At 31.8% G+C, this 26,060-nt stretch overlaps 2 protein-coding genes across 2 annotated transcripts; both read left to right on the top strand.

The window, feature by feature from the left end:
• Positions 1–501: 501 nt before the first annotated feature.
• Positions 502–12,033, top strand: LOC145331459 (uncharacterized). Its single transcript, XM_080176124.1, has 3 exons — positions 502–1,512; positions 10,790–11,138; positions 11,589–12,033. The coding sequence occupies exons 1-3, from the start codon at positions 1,162–1,164 to the stop codon at positions 11,903–11,905; spliced, it is 1,017 nt and encodes a 338-aa protein (XP_080032250.1). The 5' UTR covers positions 502–1,161; the 3' UTR covers positions 11,906–12,033.
• Positions 12,000–20,397, top strand: RpL7A (ribosomal protein L7A). The gene is made up of 7 exons (XM_080176125.1): positions 12,000–12,220; positions 15,423–15,523; positions 16,357–16,445; positions 17,658–17,789; positions 18,178–18,300; positions 19,306–19,443; positions 20,219–20,397. The coding sequence occupies exons 1-7, from the start codon at positions 12,039–12,041 to the stop codon at positions 20,261–20,263; spliced, it is 810 nt and encodes a 269-aa protein (XP_080032251.1). The 5' UTR covers positions 12,000–12,038; the 3' UTR covers positions 20,264–20,397.
• Positions 20,398–26,060: the final 5,663 nt, after the last annotated feature.

The following is a 26,060-nucleotide window of genomic DNA, read 5'->3' on the forward strand; positions in this document are numbered from 1 at the left end:
CTTTGACAAGTTATATTTGTACTGTCAAAGGAAATTTTGACTAAAGTTATTTAGTCCAAATAGACTTTTACACACTATTTTCTCCTGTCTCAAAGTTCCTGTACAAATATTTTTTGGATAATCGAAACTTTTTATTTTTTTAAGTTTCGTAAGGCGCAATCTCATGGTTTAGATTTATAACATGATTAATAGTACAAATAAATATGTAAAAATACAATTTTTCGATTCAATTGTAGGGAAATTAAATTGTCGGGAAATTTCGTCTGTAAACTTTTTTTCCTTAGAACTTATATAGCCCCTCTTACTTGCCAGATTGTTTTATTTCCGGCTTTAATAAAAATTTTAACTGATAACTTGTCTTTGTAATAATTTTTTTATATTCACGTCTTTTAACTACTATTTTAGTACAAAAATAATAAATATAATTTTTTTCTAAATAAATTAAATTATTAATAAATGACCAATCCAAAAATATAGTGTTACTGGCAACATATTTCTAGTTTCAAATTTTTAGGCCATAGTATACAACTTCTTTTTCATACAATTTCGTTTTTTAAATTAAAATTAGAAATATAACAAATTATATTTTAAGAACCTAAATTGCATTTTTAAAATATATTTTGATTGTTAAATTAACTTATAATCAAATTTTTGTACTATCAAATATGAAATAATGGTTTAAATTTTAAAAAGTTGACTACTCTTTTTATCAAGTTTTTCCCTTCCTCCATTTCAAGACACGTTCTTCCGTCTGCGCCGCACTGCACGTGGTTCTCTATTTCAAACTCTACGTTTTACTTTAATTTAGATTAGTTTATTTAAGTATATTCACATGTTTTCTACGTACTTCAATTTAATTCCTTTTAGTGACAAATTTTAAGTATATATTAAATAGCTATTTATTTTCAAAATGATTTTTGTTTCTAAGTTTTAAAGTTTTAAAATGATTTTTCTCTACTATTAATAGTTAGATTTTAGCTTAATTTATTCCTTAGTACCTAGGCAGATTTTCATCTTAATTTAGCATTTAATCAAGGTTTCCATTTTCTGTAGCATTAAACTTGCAATTTTGTTTGAAGTCGAGCGTTTTTCCACGAGTAATATTTCACAAACTAGTATTATCAGTTTTTAACTATTTTTGGCATTTTCAAAATATTAAACATGGCTCAAAAACAGCCATCCGCTAGATTTACCGAAGAACATAAAGTCGTGCTTAAAGATATTATCTTGGGCGATCCAGAATTAAAAGCGCACATTGTACATCAAAGCATCAGTTCGAAAGAACGTCAAACCGAACTTTGGAGGATATTAGTTGATAAATTTAACGAGTTAACCGGCCAGAAGTATGTCAAAGAACAGATTTCCAACTTCCTATCTCGCATCAAACGTAACGAGTTGACCGAACGGCAAAGACTGCTGGATGAAGGGGTAACTACTGAGCCGGCTGATTTCTGGTTGACCTCGTCTAATCCTCAGGATTTGGTTAGAGCTAGTCCGGCTTCCTTTTCTCAGGTATTTATATTATATTTAGTCTTTAATAGTGAAGTTATTCACATACATTTTTTTATACTAGTTAGTCTTTTGATAACATTGGGCATTATAATGTTCGATAAATTGTAAATCAAGTAGAAAATTTTGTCTTTTCTTTGTCGTGAAACTGACTTCGAATTTCAATAGAAATGCTATTATTTTTTTAATTTAGTGGGAAATTTTTAATCTAAAACTCCATAAAATTCAAGACTTGTTGATATCTATTGTGAATAAGTGTACGAATTATGGAAGAATAAATCCGATTGGTCGCTTGGATATCTTAACCCTTGAGATATCCTTTGAAACCTTCTGTACACTACGTTTAATTAATTTTTGTTGGTTGATATTGGAATCATTTCAATCAGATCAACTAACAATTGATACTACTTTTGGTCTTTAAAAGTTCTTAATAATTTTCAAACCTCTAATTAACCATAGCCATTAAAATGTATTTATTTTTAATATTGATACGTTTACGCTCTATGGTAGATTAAATCCGATTGGTCGCTTGGATATCTTTACCCTTGAGATACCCTTTGAAACCTTCTGTACACTACGTTTAATTAACTTTTGTTGGTAGACACATAGATGCAGAGGCGAATTATACTATCCACACCTTTCCGCAAGAATCCGCAAAGTGTGGCGATAAAATTAAGGCCTATATTTCATGTTTTCGTTTACAGTTAAATCCTTCTTTCCCCTTCTTCAGAGATATTTAATTTTTAAAAAAAAATTAAAATCCTTATCATTAAAATCACTAAGACGACTTTCAATTTTTAGGATTAATATATTGCCTATCAAAAATATATTATATTGAAATACGATTATTGACAATTAATTAGATTATCTTTCGAAATGAAAAAAATTCTAAACCTATTTTTTATATCCCTGAAAATTTTACCTTTGTAATATTGAAATCAATAATTGTCTGCTAATATGTTCATAACATTCACATAAATAACTCCCAGTGGTAAAAAAAATAATATTAATTTGTTGTAATTTATAATAGATTTTTAATGTAATAGCGTTCGTATTTGATTTTATAAGATATAATCATTTATAAAAAAGTGTTATTAGACAATTAGCATTGGAGTTTTTTTATTACATTCATAGCAGTGCCGCATTATTTTGCGGTAATTAAGACGAAATTTAAATTATCTCCCGCAAACATGTATTCAATTTGCAAATGAAAAAATAGGGCCCAGATGCAGTAGTCAGAAAGGATAGTTTGAATTATCTAGGTTAAATGTTAAAATTTTTATAAAAGGGGGGGGGGGCGGAGTTCTAACACTTTTACGTAAACAGTGATTATAGGCTTTGTCTTTGGGGTGAGAGGATAAATTATTTCACAAAAAAGTTTCCTTTTGGGATGTAGTTTTCCTATTCAAAAAAATTAGGATTTGCCTCCAGGTCCAGGTACTGCAGGCCTCCAGGTGGATTCTGGACAGGTAAAAAAAGTTCAAGTCAAAACAAAACTTATTTAACAAAAGTTGCTACTTTATGGGCAGTATGAACTTATTTGAAGAAAATTTTGAAATCATGCTCCAGGTTCAGGTACTGCATGCCTCTAGGTGGATCCTGGACAGGTAAAAACTGAAAATTTTTACTTTTGAAATCGGAATAAAACTTATTTAACAAAAGTTGCTACTTTATGGGCAGTATTAACTAATTTGAAGAAAGTTTTTAAATCAGGCTCCATGTACAGGTACTGCAAGCCTCCAGGTGGACCCTGGACAGTTAAAAACTGAAAATTTTCACTATTTAAGTTAGAAAAAAAATTTTTTAACAAAAGTTGCTACTTTATGGATGGTATGAATTAACCTGAAGAAAATCTTGAAATCAGGCTCCATGTTCAGTTACTGCAGGCCTCCAGGTGGATCCTGGACAGTAAAAAACTGAAAATGTTTACTATTTAAGTTAGAACAAACCTTATTTTAAAACCTGCTACTTTTTAGCTAGTTTACCTAATAAGCTTAAGATCTCGGTAACCACTGAACCGATCGGATTCTTCTCTTCAAAGTTCAGGGTATCTATTTTCTTTGGGCGTGGGACACCCCCAACCCCCCCAAAAATAAAAAAATTCCCCCTCATTTTTTTTGAAGATTTAGAGCCAGTGCCTCAAATTTTTTTTTTTTGATGATGCAAATGATGAAGATGAAGATCCACCCCATGTACTAGATTTTTTAAAATTACTTCTTGGGGCAAAGCCCCTAGAGGCTAGGGGCAAAGACGCCAGTAAATTAAATAGTAGAAATTTTAGTTTTTAACCGTCCAGGATCCACCTGGAGGCCTGCGGTACCTGAACATTGAGCCTAATTTCAAAATTTACTTAAAATTAGTTCATACCATACATAAACACTGCATGATAGACTCGATATAAAGTATTACTAAACTTTACCAATAAACTGTAAACAAATATGATAAATATACAAGCAAAATAACAAGTTAATGTTGAGATTCAATTCCTTCTCGTTCCTTCTTAAGCATAAAATGAATTTGAAAATTTTTAACATAAACTTTAATATCCTTATCAGGATGTTGATTTTATATGTCGTCTTTATGACAGGTGAAGATGTTTTGAATATATTTCTTAAATTATGTATATAAAAAAATATTGTACGGTAATATCAAATTAAATTAAAAATAATTTATTTTTTTTTGTTTTTTTTGTACCAGAATCATCCCTGCAATGAAAGAAGAAAAAAATTTGTTTTGTTTTACATAGCAGACTAAATGTATTATGATAACATACAACGTCTCTTTGTGAGTTCATATTTATAATATTGATTTTTATAAATGAATTAATGAAAAAATATTTGTTTGAAATTTGACTAAATGTCATATTGTATAATTTACTTAATTCTTAACAGTCGGGCCCCTTGCCGCATTTTTATCGGTCGGGGGTGAGGGGGTGGTGTTCGACGCCCCCTCCCCTATTATCTGAGCCACTATTAGAGCTAGAGGTCTTAAAATTTCTGTGTATGTCCCCTGTTTGATAATAAATTTCCGACTATAAGTGAGTCAAAGTAAATTTTCGCTTTCTTCATCCTTTTATTTAACAACCTTTGTTTTTAGGTCCTTTTTTACTTAAATATTACTAACGGCTGCCTTTATTTTATTTTTTATTAATATTTTATTTTCTACTGAGAGCTACAATTGAATTTTCATCAGAGCATATTCAAATAAATTTGTATCTACAAATAACTTTCTTCTTTAAACTGTTTTTAACCTATTTTAAAACATATATCAAAAATATACTATGACACCAGTAGAATTAAACTGCAGAGCCTAAATTTGAATTAAGTCCCCAATAAACTTTTTTGAGGGGATTTAAAAATTAATTTTACTGTTGCTGTGGTCTTTTTTGATCAGAGCAAAAGGTCTTTCTTTATTTGGGTAAAATTCGTAGCTTTTAGAGTGTTTTGCTTCATATATATAGTATTCTGGTATAGAGTAAAATTAGGCCTTTTGATTTCATCTAAATTAATTCATTAAAAACTTAATTCTTTACAATATATCAATGAATTAACTTTATCATGCTTGTTTTCCATCACTTATTTAAAACACAAAAAATTGGCTGTAAAGGGTTAAATAGTGAAAGATGACAACAAACGTTTACGCAATACAACAAATTTTTTTTGTCACATATACAAATATGATAAAATATAAGATTATTCAAACTTATTTTTCAAAAATTTTTTTTTAAAGCATGTATCTTTTATGTGTATAGTTTTCATTCTTTTCATTTTAATTAAATAAAAATTATTTAACTACATTGGAAATAAGTCACTTTGTGAAAACACTCTTTTTTGAATTGTAAAAAACTGAAATGAAACGAGACTTCTAATTGGTTCAGACTTCAGAATAATATGTTTTATTTTAATGTTATAAATTTCTTCTATATAAATTATTGTTTTAGAAAAAAATTATTTGCATCGAACAGAGTAGAGTTTTTATAATAGTATTGATATAATCTGAATCACATCAAATTGTTCTGTAAGAAACAATTTAACCCCAAACTAAAAAATGCTTTTGCTTCCATCAAAATGATCACAGCAACATATAAAATTGATTTTTAAATCCCCCAAAAAAAGTTTATTGGGGACTTAATTCAAATTTGGGCTCTGCAGTCTGATTCTACTGGTGTCATAGTATATTTTTGATATATGATAAAAAAATAGGTTAAAAACAGTTTAATTATAGTTAAGTAGTTAAGTGCTGCTACTCTATAATTACAATCCTCTTTAAAAGGACTGTTAATGTTTATGATAATTCATATTAGATTTCAGCAATGTGAAGCTGCTTTGTTTAGGAGTGAGGGGGTGTTTGAGCTAATACTATTCAGAATCAAATCTTTAGTGGTGAAGCTACTCTATAATTCACTTTTTCTGTGTGTTAGTTAGTCCGTAACACTAAGGGGAAAATGTAATTTTCTTAGGTCTTATTGGAGACAGCTGAAATATTCAGTGAAGATTCTTTTGACATTTATTCTTTACAATGCCTTTTTGTCTGTCTGTTGGTCATGCGTCAAAAGACATATTACATATTCTCTCCTCTCATTTGTATTTGTTAAGAAAACTTAACATCTGCTCTCACTTTGTGCATTTGACCATTACAAGATTTTTTGTGCTTTGCTACTAATGGTTGTTGTCATAAATGTTTTATTTTGACAATGATCAAAGTATAACCCAATAAATTTTAGCATGTTAGTTTGTTCTGAAATTTTTGCAAGGGGGTACTTTCATGAATAAAAATATATCACAAATTCAGTTTGTCAAAAATATTAATAAGAAGAACGTTCATAAAAAAATAATACTAAAATTTTTGTTCTGATCCCACAATATAAGTTTCAAGTTAGTGTGAAACTGCATTTTGATACTCCGTGCATCATTTTACCCACAAACCTGTCGCATAACTCTTTTTTTAATTTGAATCCCAAAAAAGCTTGGGTGTCTTTGATTTTTATCCTTATATAACAGTAACATGATGTCTATTTATCTATTTGTCTCAAAGGATCTCGCTAACTGCTAGACAGATATGGTTTTTCTTTACATTAAAGCTTTATATACATATGTCCTGGCCATGTTTATAACTATTTTGGGAAAGGGTAGGGTACCTCCACAATATAAAAATTGCTCCTAACAAAAAATAACCCTCTAAAATTTTTGAAAAACTATGATCTTAAGTGTAGTTGCGACTCTCCACCCCCCCCCCCCTCCCTCCCCTTCCTATCCCCAAGTGTCCCTAGAGGATTTAAGGGTACGTAGCCGCTAGTGCTTATATGGAAATAACGGGATGTATGTATATCTGTCTCTAGCAAAGGAACTCGTTATCCGCTGAACAGATTTGGTCCTTGTTTTTTTTTTGTAAAACTTAAATTAAAAAATAGAGGGGATTAAATTCTAGTGCCCATAATGATTGCTGGGGGCGTAGCGTTTTTAGCATGGCAAGCATCGTTTTAGAATTAAAAAGAAAATAAATGTTTCAGTTAATAACAACCCAACAAATAATGTCTATAGCAATTTGATCAGCTGATTGGTTTTAATACTAGATGTTTTTTCAAGTAGCGCAGCTACTCTAAATCTAGGAAATAAATCTAATTTTGCTTAGAATTTACTTTTAGGTGTTTTAAACGTTGTAAATTGAAGATTTTATTTTGATAATTAACATTTTACAACAATACCCTCTATAAACTGTGAGGAAGTTTGATAAAATTACGTTTATTTTGCAAGCTTTTTTGAAAATACTTCATTATTTTTATAATTCTGACAAAATAGAATTTCTGTTTAAGTAAATAACATGGCCACAAAAAGGTTTAAGCAGTTATTGAAATATTTTATTACCATTCTTGCTAATTAAATAGTCGTTAACTATGTTTAATTTGCATTTTTTAAAAAGACAAGAAAAATATTCTACTTAAATGCTACTTTTATGAAGTTATCTTAAACCTTTTCCAAAAGTTTGTTTTATAAAAATATTTTATTTTCCATTGATTTTATTGATTATATAGGTTAAATATATCAAAAGTATTTTTTAAAGGCTATAGATTAATTTTGATTAATTCCGATTTTTAATTTTTTTTATTTTTTTCAAATCTGAAAGAATATGCCTGTCTTTTTAAAGAATAGATTATATAAAAAAACTAAATTGAACATATTCAGGCTATCAAAAAGTTAAAAATATTTTTTTTTTACTATTAAATCGCTAATTTTTAAAATCATTAGATTTTAAGCTTATTTTGCATGGAAACACACTTTTTCAGTCATTTCTTCTCAACAATGGATCTTAAATGATTATTACTGAAAACTTTTATGAAAATGTTAGTAACCAAAACTCCAAATAAAGGAAATAATTGCCGTTTGCGAAAATGTGTGCAAAAAGTTGCCAATATCTCGTTAGAAGGGACTTAATGGATTTTAATTTTTACTGCTTACGACTTAGTGGACTATAAACTATTAGAAAAGTATCACTTCAAGGTGAAATTTTAAGGGTCAACTTTTTTTCTTTTAAAATTCGCAGTGTAAAGTAGCAACTTTTGTTAAATAGGTTTTGTTCTGACTTCAAAAGTAAAAATTTTCAGTTTTTACCTGTCCAGGATCCACCTGGAGCCCTGCAGTACCTAAAACTGGTTTTAATTTTTTTTTCAAATCAGTTCATACTATCCATAAAGTAAGTTAAATAAGTTTTTTTCTAACTTGAATTTTTTTTACCTGTCTAAAATCCACCTGGAGGCTAGCAGTATCTAAACCTGGAGGCCAAATAAATTATTTTTTTTAAAATAGGAAAACTAAATCCCAAAAGGAAATTTTTTTGTGAAATAATCTTTCCTCTCACTCTAAAGACAAAGCTTATAATCACTGTTTACGCAAAAGTGTCAGAACTCCCCCCCCCCCCCCCCCCTCTTAACACTAATTGAAAGGCCATAATTTATTGAATTAAAATGTGATTATCTTCCTATTATATAAAGCAGTAAGCGTTTTTTGTCTGTATCGAAGGATCTCGCGAACCGCTGAACCGATATTGTTCTCCTTTACAGTGAAGCTTCTTATAGGTTCTGGGAAGGTTTTAAACTATTTTTGGAGAGGGTGTCTTCACCCCACTCCCCCCCAAAAAAATTTTTTATTCTTTTGAAACTCAAATTTTATATGGGATGAGGTCGACTTTTCCCCCTCCTAAATTAGGTGCTCCTAGAGGCTTCTAGGGGCGTAGCCGCTAGTATTATTTAAAGTAGTAAGCTTCTTTTGTCTGTAGCGAAGGATATTGCTAATCGCTGACCCGATATGGTTCTTCTTTACACTGAAGCTTCCTATAGGTCCTGAGGTGGTTTTAGGCTATTTTATTTTATAGATAAAGTCTGGGTATGGTGTAAGTCTATTTTCTGCCCTTATTTATCCTTTAGAATAGAGCTTCTAGATGATAGTGGCGCAGCCGCTTGTATATATCAAAGAGCGAAGCTTTTTTATCATTATTAAAAGCGAGTTTTTCTATGATTAGGGTTGGTCAGTCTGTTCGTCTGGAACGGATAGCTCATTTCGTTAATTATGGCATGTTAGAGTTGTCCTATCAATTTGAAACTTCATATGTTGATTCCTTTCATAGTAAGGTACAATTTAGAAAGCGTATGTCCATTTTAAACATGTCGTTTTTTACTTTTTTTAACAACAAATTTGTATGTGATGTTATTATCCGATTGATCTGATTTTTGGACAATCTACAGGTGTTAAACTTCGTTTTTCAACTGTTTCAGAGCTTCGCTTTTAAGGATGTTGTCATTCTTGTTTTTTAATTGAAATTAACAGGGTTTTGAAGCTGCGGGTAAGCCTCAGTGAAATCGTCATATTATAACTTTAAAATTTACCTGGATATCTAAACATGTTTCTTAACAGCCATTCTCCTTATTAAAATCTTTATTTTGCACACCTGCGGAATTTGAGGCTTGTGTGCGGCTGTCGATCCCTTGAAATTACTATTCTTAGCCCAACATAAGAAAACTGTATATTCTTTGATAACAGCTGATTTAGTAAACAAAACTTCCTTTTAATGAAAAATTATCTATTTTTGCAAAAATCGTGTTATAAATTTTTTTTAAAAGTTAGACAGCTTAAAAAATAAAAATAAATTATTTTTATTTCACACCTTTTTTTATTTTGCTGCCTTAATAAGGAAATATTTAATATATTTGAATCGGCTTAATGCAATTTTTTTACTTTTTTTATGATTATTCAATACGTATGAAAAAGTGACATTTAAAAATCTCGCCACAAGAAGATTTAACAAACAAAATATTGATTTTGAGTACAATTTGATTTTTAAGTTTTAGAAAAACTATAGAAATATTCAAAGTTAAGTGTTTGTTTACATTTTGAAAAAATTATTTTGCTCTGTTCTATTTAATTAGAACTTTTCAAAAAAACTTCATTTAATAAAAGATTAATATTTTTTAATGTTTTTTAAAACATATTACCTTAGATTGGTCAAAAGTTTATTTTTCTATGTGATTTAGGGGTTGCAATTTTTTTGCAAATTACGTTTTTTGGCTTTTCATTCAAATAAGTTGCAAAATTCTGGTTTTTACGGTTTAAATTTATTAAATGACTTCAGAAAAACATATTATAATCCTTACATTTACTTTTTTTTCTAACAATCTATTTTTTAGGAGACTTTTTATATCGCTGACAAAAATGGCATTATTCTGCAAAAAAATATTTTTTTTTGCAAATTTAAAGATATGAAAGTATTTAATAAATGGTTAACTTTAATTTTTGTTTTAGCAAAATGGATTATTGTTTCTTATAAGATAAAAATAAGGTATCGCAAATATTTGTTGCAATTTTAATGCGATTTTATTGCAAATAGGAAGACATAGGATTTTAGTTTTAACAGATTATGATTCTGGACCCAAAATTACATAGGACTGAAGTTTTCGTTTGTTGATTGCTGAAAGTTAAAGTTTCTTGCTCTAAAATCGCTATGTGTAGATTGAACCATTTCAATCAGATTAACTTAATATTTGATACGATTTCTGGTCTTTGAAAGTTCTTTATAATTTGCAAATCTCTATTTCTCCATAGCCATTAAAATGTATTTATTTATAATATTGATACGTTTACGCTCTATGGTAGATTAAATCCGATTGGTCGCTTGGATATCTTTACCCTTGAGATACCCTTTGAAACCTTCTGTACATTTTACTTCTGGGAAATTTTTTGGTTTTCTTAAAAGTTTGGCAGATTTTAATTTAAAAAATTTATATTTTTAGGCTGATATCAACAGATTAAAAGACATTATCACCGGTGACAGCGAAATAAGAGGAGTAATATTTCATGGCAATCCATCCAACGAAAGTAGCAGTGCAATTTGGGCTAGGCTAGTTGACAAATTCAATAGAGAAACTGGTAAATCCTACAATAAAAATCAAATCTACAGATGTTTGACACGATTGAAGTATAGGGAGAAGAATAAAGATAAAATCCGTGAGGTCAAACCATCAAAATCTACCAAAAGAAAAGCTACTAAAAAGAAGTATTCAGACGACGAATTTTTGGTTGACGGTTCAGAAGGAGAGGATTGGATGGGCGACAGTGATTGGTTGCCAGATGAAGACATAGGTACGTCTCTGTTTTTTTAGCTGTTCTATGGTATATCTTATTGAGATTTATGATTGTAACTACAAGACTTTAGAAATAAAAATCAAATATTTTATTTCTGCTTTTAAATAATGAGTTTTATTAATAGTCCATATAAAGCTTTTTGAAAACTATCAGTCTTTTCACGAAAACTCAATTTCGATTTTTAATATCTGAATTTACTAAATTATATTTTGTTGTTTCATTTTATTAACTCTAATACATTTAAACTTGTAGATGGCTATAAGAACGATACCTGCTTACATTATCCCCTTTTCTCTCCCCTACTGGATGGACGAACGGATTATTAAATGATTTGTTAGCAAGCTAAATTTATTATATTTTTCTAGTAGATTTAGCCACGTATGTTCTATATCTATTTATATCAGACATTTGTTTGTTTAACTTTGGTTAATATTTTAATCTTTTCAGATAATTACAGTGCACCTGCAGAGTCTGCTGGAGAAAGTTGCCTTGCCTCTACCGGAATTGAAAACCTTCTAGGCATGATCAAGGGAGAAGCATTGGACAAGGAGTTCCAAAATCAAGAAGATGCCTTTAATAATAGTCAACTAGGCAACGATATAGACTGGGAAAATAGTCCGCTAGAAGGTTATCTCAAAACTATAACACCAGGATATAGAGAAAATCTTAGATTGCAAAGGTTAAATCTAAATCTCCAAATGGAAAATCAAAGATTACTTAATAAGAAATTAAAGTTGGATATTAGGGATGAGCTGAAATGCTAAAATATTTTGCTTTCATTATTCTTTGTATCCAAAAGGTTTATAAAATTGTCAATCTTGGGATAAAAACATACTTGTGCTTTTAAGTTTTACTTCATTGGTAAATAAGAAAATTATAAAATATTTCAGAAGCAGGATGGGTGTTCAGAAGAAAAAAATTAATAAGGGGAAGAAGGTGGCACCTGCCCCTCTTGCCTCCAAGGCAGCTGCCCCAAAGAAGGCGGTGAACCCCCTCTTCGAGAAGAGGCCCAAGAACTGGGGTATTGGTGGAGATATCCAGCCCAGAAAGGATCTTACAAGATTCGTTAAGTGGCCCAAGTAAGTATTCATATAAGCTAATTTTTTAGTTTAGTGTTCTCTAGGAAAAGGGGTGCTATGTAACCATCTCGTAACCTGAGCAAATTGCCTTATACTTGCATGAATAAATAAAATTCTAATAGAGATATATTATATTTGTTTTTAAATTTATCCCATAATTACTTCCAGTATTAATCTTTATATTATTACTGCTTTTATTTATGGAAGACTAAATATTGATATAAGATGATGGATATCTTATGGAGTTTAGATATTCACTGGTTATATCTGTACACAGTTTTCATAAACTTTTATTATCAAGTATCTCTTTTTAAAAATTCCTTAAACTTACTAAACATGAATTGGTCAAAGTGCCCAAATCTTTTAGTTGCTTTAACCCATAAAAAGACAGCAGTTTTAATTTTATATTATTACTGTCTATCTACTTATGGAAGATTAAATATTGATATGTAACAAATGGTATCTTTTTAATGAGATATCTTTTTCGGTATATCTGTACAAATTAAATATAATTGCTTCATATTTTTTTAAAGTACATTTAGTTTGGATATTTAGCAAGACATAAATTTCGGTACGCAATTTAACTTTAAATGCCCAAAGATTTGCTTTATCCCATAAAAAGACAGCAGTTTTAATTTTAATATTATTACTGTCGTTATTTATGGAAGATTAAATACTGATATGCATCAAATAGTATCTTTTTAATGAGATATCTTTTTCGGTATATCTGTACAAATTAAATATAATTGCTTCATATTTTTTTTAAGTACATTTAGTTTGGATATTTAGCAAGACATAAATTTCGGTACGCAATTTAAATTAAAATGTCCAAAGATTTGCTTTATCCCATAAAAAGACAGCAGTTTTAATTTTAATATTATTACTGTCGTTATTTATGGAAGATTAAATATTGATATGCATCAAATAGTATCTTTTTAATGAGATATCTTTTTCGGTATATCTGTACAAATTAATATAATTGCTTCATATTTTTTTAAGTACATTTAGTTTGGATATTTAGCAAGACTTAAATTTCGGTACGCAATTTAACTTAAAATGTCCAAAGATTTGCTTTATCCCATAAACAGACAGCAGTTTTAATTTTGTATTATTACTGTTCACTTTATTTATGGTAGATAAAAAATTGATATAAAACAAGTGGTATCTCTGTAGATGCGATATCATTTGGGTATATCAGTACATATTTTTCTCAGCTTTATATATATCTTAATAGGAAAAATACTAATATTTTGTTAACTTTAAATGACTGTCCTCAATTTAATTATAATTTCTTAAAGCTACTTTTTCCCATAAACAGACAGCGGTTTTAATTTTATATTATTACTGTTCACTTTATTTATGGAAGATAAATTTTGATATTTGAGAGTGGTATCTCCTTGGATGAGATATCATTTGAGTATATCCGTACATCTTTAAATTTCCCATAAATTTGGTTGATTTATGAAGACTGTTTAGTATATTATGACTTCTAATGTTAGAACTTCCCATAAACAGACAGCGGTTTTAATTTCGTATTATTACTGTTCACTTTATTTATGGTAGATAGAATATTGATATTAAACAAGTGGTATCTCTTTCGATGCGATATCATTTGGGTATATCCGTACATATTTTCTCATCTTTATATATATCTTAATAGGAAAAATACTAATATTATGTTTACTTCAGACAGATATATTATTTAGCAAGATTTAAAATGACTGTCTCTATTTAATTCTAATTTCTTAAAGCTACTTTTTCCCATAAACAGACAGCGGTTTTAATTTTATATTATTACTGTTCACTTTATTTATGGAAGATAAATAATGATATTTGAGAGTGGTATCTCCTTAGATGAGTTATCATTTGAGTATATCCGTACATACATCTTTCAATTTCCCATAAATTTGGTTGATTTATGAAGACTGTTTAGTATATTATGACTTCTAATGTTAGAACTTCCCATAAACAGACAGCGGTTTTAATTTCGTATTATTACTGTTCACTTTATTTATGGTAGATAGAATATTGATATTAAACAAGTGGTATCTCTTCAGATGAGATATCATTTGGGTATATCCGTACATATTTTTCTCAGCTTTATATATATTATAGGAAAAATACTAATACTATGTTTACTTCAGACAGATATATTATTTAGCAAGATTTAAAATGACTGTCCTCATTTTAATTTCTTAAAGCTATTTTTCCCCATAAACAGACAGCGGTTTTAATTTTATATTATTACTGTTCACTTTATTTATGGAAGATAAATATTGATATTTGAGAGTGGTATCTCCTTAGATGAGATATCATTTGAGTATATCCGTACATCTTTAAATTTCCCATAAATTTGGTTGATTTATGAAGACTGTTTAATATATTATGACTTCTAATGTTAGAACTTCCCATAAACAGACAGCGGTTTTAATTTTATATTATTACTGTTCACTTTATTTATGGAAGATTAAACATTGATATGAACCAAATGATATCTTTTTAGGTGAGATATCGTTTCCGTATATCCGTACAAGCTTTGTATATGAAGCAATTTCTTATGGGAAAATATTTGTTTGAAAATGACCAGACAGACTTAAAGCATTAATGATAAAATCCAAAGAATGATAAAAAGCTAGAATTTACCATATTTTTGCCATATCACGCTTAGGTAGAATAAAGTAGGAAGAGATTACCATGAATTATTTAACTATAATAGCTTGTGGACCGTCTTTCTAGACATTTATAGAATGGATGCCCTAATGTATAAGGGGTTATATTTTGCAAATTTGAACCGGCAGGGTGGGGGGGTGTAAAAATTAAGAGGATTGAAAGCATTATTTCTATTTATTTTTTCTCTCTCCTCTTAAGTGAAGAAAAAATAATAAAAAAAAAACCTGTGGAAGGGGGCATAATATAAATAATAAAAGGGTTCTGAAAATATTTTTCCATTTTAAAGAATTATTTCTATTTTTTCTCCCCTATTTAGTGAAGAAAAAAACATGTGGAAGGGGGCATATTATGATTAAAGAGTTCTGAAAATATTTTCCATTTTATCCCCTTCCTTGCTGGAAAAGAACTAGGAGTAGAAATTATAAACTTTGCAGCCGGGAAAAAAATTAATTTTGTGCAGAATATACACCCCTGTAATGTCTTTAAATGTTTCTAGGTTTTACGACTGATTAACTATTATAACTTTGTTTAGGTACATCCGCCTGCAAAGACAGAAGGCTATTCTCGAGACCCGTTTGAAGATTCCTCCCCCAATCAACCAGTTCAGAGCCAACACTCTGGACAAGCAAACAGGTGGCTGGGACTTTAATACCCGTTAGCTCAAATAGAATCATGAAGGGTTGATAAAATAACTCGTTAGTTCTATATGAGTCATGAAGGGTAAAACCTTGTAGTTTTGTTAGAACAATGACGGGCGTATTCTGAAGCCTTTGAGTTCTAATAAAATGATGAAGGGTAATAATCTTTTATACCCGTTAGCTGGCATAGAACAATGAAGGGTTGATAAAATAACTCGTTAGTTCTATGCGAGTCATGAAGGGTAAAACCTTATAGTTTTGCTAGAACAATGACGGGCGTATTTTGAAGCCTAGAGTTCTAATAAAATGATGAAGGGTAATAATATGTATTTATCTTGGACGAAGAAGGTAGTTATTTTAATTTTTGTCCAGAGGTTACTATAAAGACAGAATAATTTGAAAGTTATTCCTATACTTGAAATTACAGGGGTGTATATTCTGCAAAAGGTTAAGGGGGGGGGGGGGGTTCTGGCACATTTGCGTAAACCTGGTGCATAGACTTTATCTTTGGACTGAGAGGATAGGTTATTAAAGATAACATCATTTTTATATGGCGAATTCATTTTTACCTGAACAGAGACCACCCTGAGGCCTGGAGCTCTGGAACCTTGAGACCCATCCTATCAGTCCAAAGCTAAAGTCTATGCATCAGTTTTACGCAAATGTGTCAGAACCCCCCCTTTATTTTCTCATTTCCCACTTTCTTTCTTTTTGTTTCTAAGGAGGGTAGAAAGTTTAAACTTTTTTAGTGCTCTATAAAAATATTAGTCCTAGTTTAAACACAATAAAGTGCGTATCTCCTTCCTATATATTTATGTTAATTTTTAGCCACCCAGCTGTTTAAGCTCCTGGACAAGTACAGACCCGAGTCCAAGGAGGCCAAGAAGGAAAGACTGAAGGCTAGAGCCGAGGAATTGGTAAGATGGGTCTATTTCTTAGTATATATCTCCGGGGGTGTTTCGTCTTATTTTCACAGTAGTTTTTCAACTATTTCTTGCACCTGCGGTGGGCTCTAACCCTGCTAACTTGCAAAAGCTACTGTAAAAATGCGATGAAACGCCCATTAGGAGGTGATGTTTTGAAACTGACTATACCTGAATTTATTCTTTATTACAGTTCATTGTTCTTTGATGCGTTGTACTTTTGTAAATGGATAGTTGCTTGAAGATTATCTTGTGCTTATCCTTCAAGAGTAGTTAACTTCCATTTCGTGCAACTATTCCTTTTCTACAAAAAAAATACGTCTAGGTAACGTGCCTATCCGTAGGTGTCTCAGGATTTATTCTGAGGTGTCTGAGCCGGTTCAGGTATGCCAGGACGTAGATTAATAAGTTGTATTGAGTAGCTCCGCTACTTGATAAACTTGATGCACTGCAAAGCTTGCTATTTCTGATGAACTTTCCATGTTCGTCGCATGAAGTATGCCGCAATGTAGAGCGAACAATTTTATATTAATATACTTTGTTGTAAATATTTTTACCTTTTTATAACCTTTCTCTTTTATTTAATTCTGAACTTAATCGGTATAAATATTAAATATTTCTATCTGCATTTTCTTAAAAAATTTACACCCTTTTAAATTGGCAGTATTTAAATCTATTCTTGGTAGCGATGCTACTATACCTATAGCGTTTTAAATCTAGCGGCTGCGTCCATAGCATTTAAGTGCTCTGAGCTGGATCTTTAAATGTGTAGCCGTTGCCTATTAAAACGTGGATTTTTAAAAACTTTTACAGCAATGGGATATTAAATTCTTTTATTGCCCACCCAAATAAATAAATTATTTTATCAAAGTAAACCGTAAAAAAAAATACGCGTAGTCAATTTGATTCTAAAGATCGCTATTAGGCTTAGTGACTGTACCTCTGGCAGTGGCAACTGCTACTGCTACTGCTACATATTTAAAGATCCAGCTCTGGATTTTAAGAGTAAGTAATTGTAAAGACCATAATTAACAGCCTTTAAACTCTGTTATAATTCTCTTTTATAGATAAATATGCTAAAAACTATCCCTGAAATTAAATCGCTTTAGTAGTTCTTGATATTCTGAGATACAGTAAAAAAAACCTCAATTATTTTTACATTTTTTCTGTTAAGATTCTTCTAGAAACCTTAGTTTTTCTTTTCAGGCTGCTGGTAAGCCCGACGTCCCCACAAAGAAGCCTAAGCATCTTGCCCACGGCATCAACCATGTCACTACGCTGGTTGAGCAGAAGAAGGCTTGCCTGGTCATGATCGCCACTGGCATTGATCCTATTGAGGTAAGTTGGCAGGGGAAGTTAAGGGAATATATGTGTTTATATATACAGGGAAATTTTTTCGTCATTTTTGCTATCTTTACATGTACCTCCTTTTGTTCAGTTCGTGCATCCACTAGGATGAGAGGGAGTGGATTAAATGTAGTTTCACATGCCGTCAACTAAGCCCTCTAATTGGCTATACAGTGGTCACATGACATCAAAATATATTTATTTAAATTTCACAGCTTTTCATGCTTCATCTAATTGTTTTAAAAAAGCCTTTTAAAATACTGCTAGAATCCGGAATCCGCCTTTTTTTTGACCGATTCTTAAGAATCTGGAATCCGAACCCGGCCTAAAAATTAGACTGATTGCCATCAATAAATGATACATATATCCATTATTATAGTTGGTTGTGTGGTTGCCCGCCCTCTGCCGTAAGATGGGTGTCCCCTACTGCATTGTCAAGGACAAGTCCCGTCTTGGAACTGTCGTCAGAAGGAAGACCACATGCGCTCTGGCCCTTACTGGAGTAAGTTTTATTTTGCTTGCGTTGAATAATTATAGTGCGAAGCTACTTTATAATGAGGAAATTTTTTCTGTCTGCGATAATCTATATTGTTTTAGTATTTCTCAGTTGCCGTTCAAAATTCTTAATTTTTTAAAACTAAAGGGGTAGTTTCACGGAATTCATTTAAACTTAATTTAGTGAACCGCATATTTTATCCTGGTTAAATGTTTAAACTACATTTATATGGCATATATTTGAAAGAATTTCAATTTTCTACCACGTAGTTTTTAAAATATCAAGACTTGAAAATCGTTTTTTTAAATTGCATATATCCCAAAAAGACAATTTTCAAGTCTTGATATTTTAAAAACTACGTGATAGAAAATTGAACTCATTTCAAATATATGCTATTTAAATGTAGCTTAACCCATTAACTAGGAAAAAATATGCGGTTCACTAAATTAAGTTCAAATGCATTTCGTGAAACTACCCCTTTAATATTGTTCCATATAATGGTTAAAATTTTGTTATTGTTAATTTGGTATGGGGGGAGGGTGTAGTAAATAAAAGTAGTGTATAAATATAAGTTCAAATAGACTAGAAGTGGGATTAATACAAGGCTAGTTTCACGACCGGCCAACCTATTGAACCTACTTCAAGTGGACGGAAACCATGGTTCATATGGTCAACTTCCCCTACCACAATGTCTTAGATTATAACGGGGCTCGGACCTGGAGCCACTTGACCGCTTGCGGCCTTGTGATTCTAGTTGACTGGGCACTATCCTGTAAGAGTGTATATTCCTATTCTTATCTAGAGCTACTCTGTAGCTGTGACTAGAAAGATAAACCATGCACACTACATAATCAATTCATCCTCTCGAGGAATGGGGCAATGGATTACAAATTAAAGACCATTTCTTTTTGGGTTTTTAATTTTGTTTATTATTGTCTTATCCCATAAGCCTTGCTTTTATTTTTTAGAACTCTTGTCCTATTATGATTATAAACTTTATCTTGCTATTAGGTCGAGGCCCAGGACCGTACCGCCTTGAGCAAGATCATTGAGGTTATCAAGACTAACTTCAACGAGAGGTTCGACGAGCTGAGAAAGCAATGGGGTGGCTCATCCCTTAGCCAGAGATCTATGGCCAAGGCCGCCAAGGTTCGTATTTTTTTCAGAATGGCTTAAAAATCTACTAATATTTACTTTTATATCTTTAGAGCAAAAGAATAATAAGTATCTTATTGCAGACAAATTTTAAGAAAATTAAATCTCTAGTTTTTCCTTTGCTTATGGCTCCCTGGGTATAATAAAACTGGTTAATTTGAATTTTCCTATATTTACTATCTGCCGAAAGTTGATAATAAGTCTCTTACGAGAACATTATCTTTATTTTGAAAGGAATTATTTGTATGTAAATTTAATTTTAATGCTATTAGGTCTAATCTAATAGCGAAGCTACAACTCAAAAATTCAAAGTAACTTTTGAAGCTAGAATTTAGTGTGCTGTTAAAAGTAGGGTTGGCAATTCGGATCCGGAATCCGGACTCTTATTTGGTAGGCTAAAATTAGCTTTTTGAGTTTTTTTCTTATAACTCTTCCTCTTTGAAGGCAAAGATTTTCATGATTATACTTATATATCTTTTAAAATCTGGTTTGATTCTCAGAAGTGAATTCTAGAGTACACCAAGAACATTGATTTTTAGGACATATGTAGCACTTAATTAAAAAAAAAATAAAAATCCTTTTAAAATATTGCTGGAATCCGGAATCTGCAAGGAATCTGCCACTTTTTTTGGCTGTTTTTTAAGAATCCGGAATCCGAATCCGGCCCAAAAATTCGACGGATTGCCATCACTAGTTAAAAGAGCAAGTAACTTGACAAATTTAGCTGAATATGTTTATAGAAGTAAGTTTAAATTAAACTTTTTTTCAGATCCAGAAGCTTAAGGATATCGAAGAGGCTAAGAAGCAGAAGTAAACCATCTATCTACCTATCCAACCTGAGAATTGTGGATTTTTTAAATTCGCATATGTATGTCATTGAACTGTATATCTATTTAAAGTTTATAATTAAGTCGTTTTTAAGCTTTAAATAAACCTCCTGCTAAAATATTTTTTTTTATTGAAAGTAAAGTTTATATATATGTAACATGAAGTAGTGGGATGTTTGCCTGTCTAGATGCCGTGTGTTTTTCAAATTTTTCTATTTTAATAGCAAAGCTTTTCTATAATTAGGTTCCGTCCGTAACGGATAGCTTTTTTCGTCAATTTTGGCATGTTTGAATTGTCTTATCGATTTTTAACTTTGCATGGTTATTCCTTTAGTAGCTAGGAACGATTTAGAAAGCGTAGCAAGTATGTCCATTTTAAACATGTCTATTTTTTTTACCTTTTTAACAAATTTTTTGTGATCCGATTGATATGATTTTTGGTTTATTAATTCCTGGGACAACAAAGTAAGACCTACCAAGAATTACTCGTGCAAAATTCGAATTTTTAAGTGCCATTTGCTAAACCTTACATTTAGAATCTAATAGAAAGTTCTCCATTAATTCAATTATGTCTTCCTTTGACTTGAAGATATCAGAGTATTAATGGATATAACTGGAGAAAATTTGTCGACAACTTGCTAATATGGACCTCCTTTATTTGGTCAGGTTGTTTATCGGATAGGTGGGGATGGGTGATATCGTTATATTAGCCAAAGATATTTTAGATTATTTATATACCTATCAATTGGGTACATATTTATCAAGAAATAGGTAAAAACATGGTGATACATCCATTTGGAGCAAAGCACCAATAAATTATAAATAGCTACAGAAAGTTTTTCAAAACAAAAGATTAGGGCAGCATCCTAGTTTAGGAGTGGAGATACCCGGTATCATGAAAATTAAACCCCCCCCCGGGGGTATGCATCTATTTTGACACCCGGTATATATTAATTTGGTCACCCCAATTTTTTTTGCTTAAAACAGACAAATGGGTAATGAACAATACATAGTGGGTCAAAAATAAAGCATACAGGGTACAAAATTAAAGATAGGGGGTAAAAAGATAAAGGGTCAAACGTATACTCCCCCCCCCGGTATGCATCAATTTTGACCCGGTATATATTAATTTGGTCACCTCAACTTTTTTGCTTAAACAGACAAATGGGTAATGAACAATGGATAGTGGGTCAAAATTAAAGCATACCGGGTATAAAATGAAAGATACGGGGTAAAAAGACAAAGGGTTAAACATATAGCCTTCCCCCCCCCCGGTATGCAACAATTTGGACACCCGGTAAATGTCATAATGGATACCCCCCCCCCCCCTTATAATCCTAGTGTCCATTGAGGTCGTTCCGCGCCCGAATTTCCTCTGGACTGAGATTCATCTTTAACCCCAATTCTATTTCAAAGAGGGGAAAGGGTTGAATGATAAGGTAATATTCTATTCATAAGGAGGTATATACTTAGACAACTGCCACTATCCATATGTTGTTTTGTATTAAACTGACTTTATTGTATAATAAAATTGTTTTCTAATATGTGTGTGGTGTAGAATATGTCATTTTTTTTTACCTAAAATTGATGAAAGTTTGTAGGTTTGTGCCTTGTTTTATTTAAAAATTGAGACTCCTAGTGGGAGATTTTGTTACTAATATATAGGGCCTGAAATTTGGCCTGGAATAGCTGAGGCTTCATCCTCAATGGAGTTATGAGATGATTAGACTGCTCAATAAAATGGACCATCTCCTTCCCTTGTCATGTGATGGACACAAAAGAGGCAAGCTATTTGCAATAAAGCAAAAAAATTGGGGTGACCAAATTGATACATACCGGGTCCAAATTGATGCATACGGGGTGTCCAAATTGATGCATACAGGGTGTCAAAATAGATGCATACCGGGGGGGGGGGGTAAATGTTTGACCATCTATCTTAATTTTGTTGGTGTCATAGGAAAATGTTATTATAAAACTTTGGGGACTAGTGTAATAAACAGCCAATTGTCCCTCTCTCTCTATTTCTACTGGTGCAATTAATTCTTATATTAAAGTAACAGGATGTCTAACTGTCTTTCTTTTTCTCAGAGAGAGATGAGACAACGGATTGTTTATTACACTTGTCCCCAAAGTTTTTTTTAATAATGTTTATAAGAATTTTGGGGAACTGAGAGAATTTTGTTTGGTTGGTTTATATTAAGTTGAGTTTTCAAAGTTTAAACCACTAATCGTAATCTAAAGAAGGGTTAATTTTGTGAATCATGTACATTAATTTATTTTACATTGTCTTATCCCTTTATATACCTACTTTTTTTCTATGCAAGGATCAGCGGACCAATTTGGTTTCTTTAATTCATTGAAGCTTTGGGTTGGTTTTGAGTACTTTTTAAAGCAAAGCTTTTCTATAATTAGGGTCGGTCCGGCCGTCGGTCCGTCTGTCCATCCGTCCGTCACGGATAGCTTTTTTCGTTAATTTAGACATGTTAGAATTGTCCTATTGATTTCAAATTTTGCATGGTGATTCCTTGAGTAGTTAGGTATGATTTAGAAAGCGTAGCAACTCTATAATCATTACCAAAATGTCCGTACGTCCATTTTAAACATGTTGATTTTTTTTACTTTTTTAACTATCTTTTTCCGTTAATTTAGGCATGTTAGAATTGTCCTATCGATTTCAAATTTTGCATGGTGATTCCTGTAATAGTTAGGTACTAGTTAAAAAGCGTAGCAACTCTATAATCATTACCAGAATGTCCGTACGTCCATTTTAAACATGTTAATTTTTTTACATTTTTAACAACAAATTTGGGATCTACTGCAGTTCATGGTAAAATATTGCTGGTAACGAATGCTTCCTTGTTCCTGGCAATATTACAAGATTCCTAGATCCAGCAGCACGCATATTCCCCTAAATCCTAGGTTCCTGTTAGCTGGCAATCTGCAAATTTTCCAGGTTACCAGCAATGAGAGAAGATTACTGGCTTACAGGCAGGGCAGGAGGTACTTCTTGAAGTACTGGGGGATATTGACGTCCCTCCCCTTACCAGTCACCCTTCCTTCCAGGGATATGGAAGGTTTGCGTAGGACTAACTATTCTACCTGTAAAAATCCCCACAGTTAGCGAAAACACCCACAGAACCTCAAACACTAATGGCTTTCACACAGCCAGAGGTGTGCATGAAACAAGAACCGTTGGAACTGATGCTCAGTTTACTGAGAATATGAAAGATGATGGTGAAATCCGAAAGGAAGCTATCAACTTGATGACAGGACCAATAAGTTCTAAGCAAAGCTGTAAGATAGGAACCTGGAATGTTAGAACAATGTATGAGTCAACTAAAACAGCCCAAGTAGTTAAAGAAATGACAAGTTACAATATTGGAATACTTGGGATTGCAGAATGTAGATGGACAGGACAAGGACAAACTACAACCAAAGATGGCCACCTAATACTTTATTCTGGTCATGAAAGCCAACATATGTATGGTGTTGCTATAATTATTCAAAAACGACATGTCAATTCACTAATAGACTGGAAACCTATATCAGACAGAATAATTAAGGCTAGATTCCAATCAAGGCACTGCAAGTTGACCATTATCCAATGCTATGCCCCAACAAATGACAAAGATGGAGAAGTAAAACAAGAGTTTTATGATCAACTGCAATCAATCAGAAACTCAGTACCCAAACATGACATGTGCCTAGTTCTTGGAGATATGAATGCTAAAGTAGGAACTGACAGGACTGGAGTGGAGAATGCAATGGGACACTTTGGCATAGGTACAAGAAATGAAAATGGAGAACTTTTACTTGAATTCTGTTTAAATAATGATATGGTTGTAAGAGGTACATTATTCCAACACAAAAACATTCACAAATATACCTGGACAACACCTGATGGACAAACAAGAAACATGATTGACCACATTATGATCAATAGAAAATGGGTCAAATCAATGCAAGACTGTAGGAGCTATAGAGGAGCCGACATATTTAGTGACCATGAACTAGTTGTCAGTAAGATTAAATTAAAGCTGAAGCGTACTGGCCATGATAAAAAGAGTGAGATTGGTAGACAATATGATTCTTCAAGATTAAAGGACCCTGTGATAAAGAATGAATTTGTCTTAAAACTCAGAAATAGATTTCAAGTCTTAGAGGACCTAAATGACGAGACTGAGATCACATGGACTTCAATTAAAGAAAACTTTCAATCTACTGCTAAGGAAATCCTAGGACACAAGAAACCAGAGAAAAAGGACTGGATCTCTGAAGAAACATGGATCAAAATAGAAGAGAGAAAGAAGCTCAAAAACAAAATCCATAATGCTCAACATTTGGCTGACATGAGCAATTTAAAAGCTGAATATACTGCTAAAGACAAAGAAGTCAAAAAGTGCACAAGGAAAGACAAGAGAGATTACATTGACAATCTGGCTGAAAAGGCCCAGAGAGCAGCTGACTTTGGTAACATGAAAACAGTATACAACATAACCAAGCAATTAAGTGGCAAATATAGCAAAAAGAGTGGTGAAACTATCAAGGCTAAAGATGGTAAATTACTCACTACAGAAAAAGAAATTGCTGAAAGGTGGAAATCACATTTTGAAGAAGTGTTGAACAGACCTGAACCAGAAATTACTGCTGAACCAGAACCAGGACATGAAATAGACATAGATATAAGACCACCAACTATTCAAGAAGTTAAAGCTGCTATACATAGCCTAAAGAATGACAAAGCACCAGGACCTGACTTGATAACTGCCGAAATGCTTAAGGCAGACATAGATCTTTCTGCTAGGACTCTAACTGATCTTTTTGATAAAATTTGGAGGCAAGAAAAGATACCAACGGACTGGTCTAAAGGTATAATCATAAAACTACCTAAGAAGGGAGATTTGAACAATTGTGATAATTGGAGAGGAATTATGCTGCTTTCTATCCCAAGCAAGGTCCTATGTAAAGTTATTTTAAACAGAATTGATGAGAAAATTGACAATAAACTGAGAGAAGAACAAACTGGATTCCGTGCTGGAAGGGGCTGTGTTGACCAAATTTTCACCCTTAGGACAGTTATTGAACAATGTGTTGAATTTAACAAGCCACTTCACGTAAATTTTGTTGATTTCTCTAAGGCCTTTGACTCCATACACAGACAAACACTCTGGAAAATACTAAGAAGTTATGGTATACCAGAAAAGATGATAATTATGATAACTAAATTTTATGACAACTTCCAAGCCTGTGTTTCAGTTGGGAACAATAAGACATCTGATTTCTTTAAAATAAGCACTGGAGTTAGACAGGGATGCATTTTATCACCTATTCTATTTATATTGGTCATTGACTGGGTGATGAAGAAAACCACAGAGGACAAAAAACGTGGTCTCCAGCTGGGCATACTAGGACACCTAGAAGATCTGGACTTTGCTGATGACCTGGCACTGATTTCAGAAACAATTAAACATCTACAAGCTAAGACAGATAGACTAGTCAAATATGCAGGACAAGTCGGGCTCTTTGTTAATGTCAAGAAGACTGAAATTATGAATATACCTACAAACCCTGATCAAACTATAACAATAAATGGTGAAAAATTGAAACAAAGCAACAAATTCACCTATCTGGGGAGTGTTATCAGCAGTGAAAATGGCTCAAAAGCTGATATTAAAACCAGGATTGATAAGGCTAGGGTTGCTTTCAACAGTCTACACAACGTTTGGAATTCAAAGAAACTTGCTCTGAAAACAAAAATCAGACTTTACAACAGTAATGTGAAAT

Source organism: Acartia tonsa, chromosome 11 (genome assembly GCF_053477335.1).
Source record: "Acartia tonsa isolate MP-2025a chromosome 11, ASM5347733v1, whole genome shotgun sequence".
Lineage (NCBI taxonomy): Eukaryota > Metazoa > Arthropoda > Copepoda > Calanoida > Acartiidae > Acartia > Acartia tonsa.